This window comes from Eulemur rufifrons, chromosome 20 (assembly GCF_041146395.1).
Source record: "Eulemur rufifrons isolate Redbay chromosome 20, OSU_ERuf_1, whole genome shotgun sequence".
Lineage (NCBI taxonomy): Eukaryota > Metazoa > Chordata > Mammalia > Primates > Lemuridae > Eulemur > Eulemur rufifrons.
In genome coordinates this window covers 51083175-51089174 of record NC_091002.1, presented here as the reverse complement: position 1 = coordinate 51089174, position 6000 = coordinate 51083175, and the positions used below count along the sequence as shown (strand labels likewise).

Sequence of the window (6000 nt, the reverse complement as noted above, 5' to 3'; positions counted from 1 at the left end):
CCGCCTGTGTCCCGGCTGGGCCGGGCTGCGGGAGCGCAAGGCGCGAGCTCAGCTTCCAGGCCCTGGGTCGCGGGGGACCAGTGTGCTCAGCGCCAGGGACGGCCCTGCCTGTGTTTTAGTTGCCGATTCTGACAGACGGCTGCAAACAGACCCCTCGGGCGACTCTAAAATGGGAAAACTGGGAAAAACAGGCAAAACGAATACAGATAAATTTGTTTTTAATAAAGGAGTTAATTTTCTTTCAATCCTATATAAAACAATAGCAATTAAAAACTTCATTTTTGAAAGTAAAATATTTACATATGAACAAGTAACTGTGCAAAATTTACATGAAAAAATGGAAAGACGGGGATTTCCTAAAAGACAAAATAAAAGGTGTAACAGTTCCTGGGTGTTGATAAAAATACTGATCAGAGTTCAGTTCGCACGCGCGAATCAAAGTCTAAGGTGAGAATTCACACGGAGAGAGCAGAGTATTTACAGTCATAAAAGTACTATTGATAGACAATCTCATACAATAACCTCTGAAAATATAAAGAACCAATTAGTATATTTGTCATAAAAAAATAGGTACAAACAAGGGGCTTTGCCCTGGGCCCGGCAAAGCGGGCCGGGCTTGCATACAGTCTTTTAGCAAAATAATTATAGTTTCCATAGCCATCTGCGTCCTGTGCCAAAGAGCTTGTACAGTCACCGACAAAATACACCGTTTTCCAACACTTGATTCACACTGAGAAACAGTCTTTGATGATTCTTCTCAACTTTGATTTTATTTAATCTAAGTTTTCACTTTTAGCTAAAAAACACAGTGCAAGTAAAATATATTTATGCTGAAAAGGTTCTCGTCTCTTTAACTTTACAGCTTTACAAACTATAGCAAATAAAATGCGTTTGTACAGGTGCTGACCACACACACTCAGGAGGAGCCGCCCCGCGGGGCTCGGCCTCTACCCGGCGGAAACGCGACTGCGCTCCCAGGCGACGGCGCTGCGGTGACTCGCGTGTTCCTCGAGGATTCTGAACCGGGGCGGGGGGAGATAAATAGTCTAAAAATCAGCTTGCTTTGCCAACTGACTTTACAAAAATAAAATAAATGAAATGAGGTCGTCGACTGCAGACATACACCTACACAGTAAGTTAGACAGAACTAAAACAAGATGCACAAATAATGTGGAAACTGCTACGCGTTGACAGAGGGCAGGTAATTATTTGCTAAACGATCCATCAGTCTTTATATATGGCTTGTTTGGCAAGAAGGCCACTCAATCAAAGATGAGTTAAGATTTAATTGTCCTCTAAGAGTATCCACAGGCCTTTGTATTCTCCCGGTTACAGAAACGTATTTTCTTTCATACTGAAGAGTTGATTTAGAAACAGGAATATAAAACTGTTCCATTGTAAAGAGGTGGCTGTTTTTTAAACAATATTCCATTTGCTTGTTACAAAAAGGCGTAATCTGCAAATATATAAAAACGTCCCAGGCGTCTGTCACACGCCATGCCGCCCGCGTCACTTGAGGAATGCTTTGTAGAGCAACAGTGAATGGCTTGTCTCGCGCTCGTTTTCTAAACAGAATATGAGGTCCCTGAGGTTGACCCGCGTGATTCTTTGTCGCGTGAACTGTCTGGGGGTTCCGACGCCGGAGCTGCCTGGGACCACCGAGCCTGGGCCCGACCCCTGGTGACAAGAAAGAGACAGTCGTGTTAGTGGTGCTCGGAGGTGGGCTGAGGGCAGGAGGAAAAGGGGCAACTCCTGTTCGGAGGCCCCTAAGGACCTTGTGTCACCTCACCTCCATCACGTCACCCCACCGGGCACAGACTACAGAACTCCCAACGGACAGCTCTCGTTGTTCCGTTCGGCAAAACTAAGTGTCTGTGTTCTGATGTTAAAGTTGCTCGTGTATATTCAAGTACAAAGATTACAACGGCATTTTACGGCATTTCTCCTTCAAGGTCTGAGACGCTGGAGGTCGCGAGTCCTGCCCGGCCTGCGAGCCGGCGGCCCTGCAGCCAGGGGCCTGGGCCTGGCCGTGCCCTGCTGTGTCCCTTCTCCTGTCTCCAGCCCCAGGGCGACTCTGCCTGCTTCTTGCTGTGTCTCCGACCTTAGTTACTCATGCGAGAGTCAAGGGGGAGGCACCACTGAGGTGCCTCCTTCAGGCCCGCCGCCGAGTCACTTTGGTGGCCACTTTTCCTTGTTTGAAGGAACTGTTTAGGTCTCCTTAGCATTTCCCTCCTCAGTCTCCGTAACAGCCCTCAAGGAGCATTTTGTGCTGGAGACAAGCTGGGACCCCTCCCAGGGCTGGGGTGACAGCAACAGTGAGAAGGAACGAGGAGGAGAAGGGGCCCCGCCGCCATGACACCGCCTGGCAGCGGCCGTCCCTCGAGGCACCTGGCGGTCTGGACCACGCACCACCCCCGCACACGCGGCCGGGCCTCTGGGGAACAGGGAGCATGGCCAGGGCCGAGCTGGAGAAGGGCTTGCTCTCCCCTCTCTGGGACTTGTTTTCGGAATCATCAGAACACGGGCGCCCCCCTCGGGGCTGAGCTCACTGGCTTCGGACCAGACCTCTCCTTCCGCTTGAAACGTGGCCAAGGGCAGAAGAACCCACGTCTCCCTCACCGTCATCGCCTTCGCTACACGCTGACCTGCACCCGACTCAGGGCTCATGAAAATGGCACTCTGGATCCCAACCTGCCCCGTCCCAGGGCTCTGGAAAGGAGCAAATAGAAGGCGGCCAGCCTAGGACCCGGGCGTGCCGCACAAATGCCACCTGCTGCGAACACTCCGAGCAAAACCCAGACAGAAAGAGTCACCGTCTGCCCGAATCCCCGCTGGCCCAGGGCTCCATGCACAGGCAGAGGTGGCCCTGCTCCGGGCTCTGCCACACGCCCTGGCGCCCACCCAGACCGGCCCAGAACCTCGGACCCCAGCACCGCCAGCGCCTCGGGCTGTCTCGGAGGAGAAACGTCCAATCCCGGGGGCGGGGGATGGATCCACCCAGGAGCCCCACCCAGGCAGGGGGCTGAGAGCTCCGAGCCCGCGGCAGGCCTGGGACAGCAGCAAGTGGCAATGGGTGGGGGTGGGGGTGGGGGGGCTTTCTAATCCGCTCCGCCTGTCCCCAGCACACAGCCGGACAGCAAGCAGTTCCAGTCAAAGTGGCAGCCAGCACCAGCGTGTCGCGCAGCTGTGACAGCACAAGACCTGCCCAGACCCCTCCTCTCCCACCCTACTGTCCGTGGGATCCACACACACGTGTCAGGCCACCGAGAGGGGGCTGTAAGGAGCGGTAGTAACAAGAGCCTCACATATGAGCTCCACCTCACGTCCAGGAGGCCGAGGACAGCATGCTGCCCAGCCACCCGCGTCCTGGTATCTCCCCCAAAAACAACTGTAAACAACGGAAGGGACGGCGGACCCACTAGAACATCACGCCGTCTGCACAAGGGGAAGACAGGGAACGCCCGGACTTCACAGCAACTCAAGTAAGAGCATCGGCACATCCCAGAGTGTGATCTGCCACCCCCAGCAAGGCCACGTGGCAAAGACAGAGGAGGGGGCGGGGGCTGAGGTCATTGGGAACCACGGCCAGGAAGGCTGCGGCGTCCCAAGACCAGAGACCCCGGATAGGTGTGCAGGCAGGTCAGAGCACGGGGAAGGCACCTGCGGCATGGGGCGGGAAGGGGTCCTCAGAGGGCAAGGGTGTCCCGGGGAGCCCCCTGGCCGGTGGGTGGCGGGGGGAAAGAAGCAATGGGGGCAGTTCAGGGTCCTGCCAGACAAGAGCCTCCCCGTGGGCCACCGCGCAGCCTGCCCAACGGCCTGCACTTGGCAATGCCGCCAGGAGAGGGCGCCATGGAACCACGGATCCTGGAAACCACCAAAAACCACAAAAATGAACAGGAGGGTCGGAGCCGCTGTGGACCGTCAGAAAATGAAATTCCACACGTATCAGTGACAAATCCACCCTTGAAGAACAAGAAAACTGTAAGACAGTGCTTTCAACAAAATAGAATGTACTTAAAACCAGCATTTAAGTATATGAGAGTCACCTTGAATCAAAAACTCCCAAAACTAGGAAACACTTAAAAAATCAACAAAAGATAAAAAAACAAGGAGATGAAACTGGAGTTTACTGAACCCTGACTTAAGACAGAAAGGGAAGGAAGAGCCCAGGCACCTCAGGAAGGGACGGCCACAGGGAGGACGGTCACAGGGAGGAGGGTGGCCGCGGGGACACACCAGACAGTGAGGGGCGCACAGCGTGAGGAAGCACAGTGGGCGCGGCGGCGGCGAAGAGGGAACCGTTCTCGTGTCGTCGGAGTCCCCGAGGAAGAAAATCCGTGCGATGGAGCAGAGGGGTATTTGAACCACAATCCAAGAAAACGTCCCCATACACAAAAAGACCCAAGTCCACGCGTGGGAAGGGCCCCGTGGCCGCCTGGGACAACCAGCCCAGAACAACCAGCTCTGAGACCGTCCTCGTCAAACCGTTGGTTTTCAAAGATGACGCTACGACGGCCAGGTGGAGAGAGGACGTGGCCACGCTGACACGGGGAAGCGTCCCTGAGCGCCCACAGGAAGTTCAGTTAAGCAGCAAAGGACACAGCCTGGAGGAGAAGCGCAGCGAAGACAGAAATGCCCACAGGAATAAAACACGGGGAGTCCGGACAAAGCACGTCCGTCACCTCAGTGAAGGTGAACGGGTTTAACTCATCTATTAAAAGAAAAAGATTTTCAATGCAGCTCAAAACAAAACACAACCACATGCTGAACAGAGACTTGCCTTCACCAAAGAGATTCGGAAAGGCTGAGGGCAATGACGCGGGGACTGCGGGCCGACAAGCAGAGGCCGGGTGACGACAAACGTGAACACTTCCTAACGCTAAAAGTTAGGTATTTACGTGCCAAGTAACACGGCAACCGCCGCTACACACCACAACCTGCAGGACACGCAAGGGGTAGAGACAGCTGCTAACGACAGAGATTAGCCACAAACCCACACCCAGATCCCGGCTTCCAAACACCGTCTCCGGCCAAAGGAACCCGCGTTCCTCAGAAAAACGGCCGACTGCACGGCTACGGCAGGGAAAATAAAAGATGAGCCTGGACCATGTCGTGGGGTCAGAAAGTAAGCAGAAGAGCATGGGCCATGGCGAGAGGACACAGGGACCAACCGAAAGGAGCTCACGGTGGCCAAAGCCGGGTCACAGGAGCAACAACATGGACAGAACGGATTATCCTACAAACGTGCCCACAGCAGCTGAGTGAGCCGCCGGATGGACGAAGGTGGCATGAGGAGGAAGGGGCAGTTCGCTCCACAGGGGACCCCCAATCCATAAACGCAGACGCCGGTCTGGAAAGGCTGCACACCGTGCGCTCTGGCAAGGGCAACACGTGGAGACGGCGGAACGATCAGCGGTTGCCGGGGCTGGGACAGGGGGGGCTGGCGGGCGGCACCCAGGGGATCTCAGGGCAGCGCAGACGCTCTGCACGAGGACGCAGAGGTGGCGCGGCCATCACGCATTGTCAGAACCCACGGAACGCACGGCACACGCGTGAACCCTCGTGTAAACTACCGACTCGGGTGACGACGCGTCAACAGAGGTTCACGCGCTGTAGCAAACGCCCCGCGGTGAGGGGACAGTGACAGCAGGGGAGGCTGGGTGGGGGCAGCACTCGGGAAATCTCTGCACTTTCCTCTTGTTTTTCAGTGAACCTAAAACTGCTCTAAAAATAAGGTTAATAGGTTTTTAGAAATTAAGAAAAAAATCAAATAAGGTCTTTAGTGAATAATATCATACCAATGTTTAACATCAGGGGAAACTGGGTGAGGGATATATGGAAACTCTCTGTACTGTTTCTGTAATTTTTCTGTAAGTCTAGAATTAACTCAAAATAAAGTTAAAAGAAAAAGACCCACCCTACAGGAATAATCCTAAATTTGAAATAGGGACAGGCACCATGGCTCACACCTGTGATCCCAGCACTTTGGGAGGCCAAGGA

General features: G+C 54.2%; 1 protein-coding gene across 1 annotated transcript in view; it reads right to left on the bottom strand.

The window, feature by feature from the left end:
* Positions 1 to 354: 354 nt before the first annotated feature.
* Positions 355 to 6000, bottom strand: part of TAF4 (TATA-box binding protein associated factor 4) — a 75800-nt gene continuing 70154 nt past the window's right edge. The window contains exon 15 of the mRNA XM_069495583.1: positions 355 to 1677. Coding sequence (XP_069351684.1) covers positions 1510 to 1677 — 168 coding nt within the window. The 3' untranslated portion in view covers positions 355 to 1509. The remainder of the gene's footprint in view (positions 1678 to 6000) is intronic.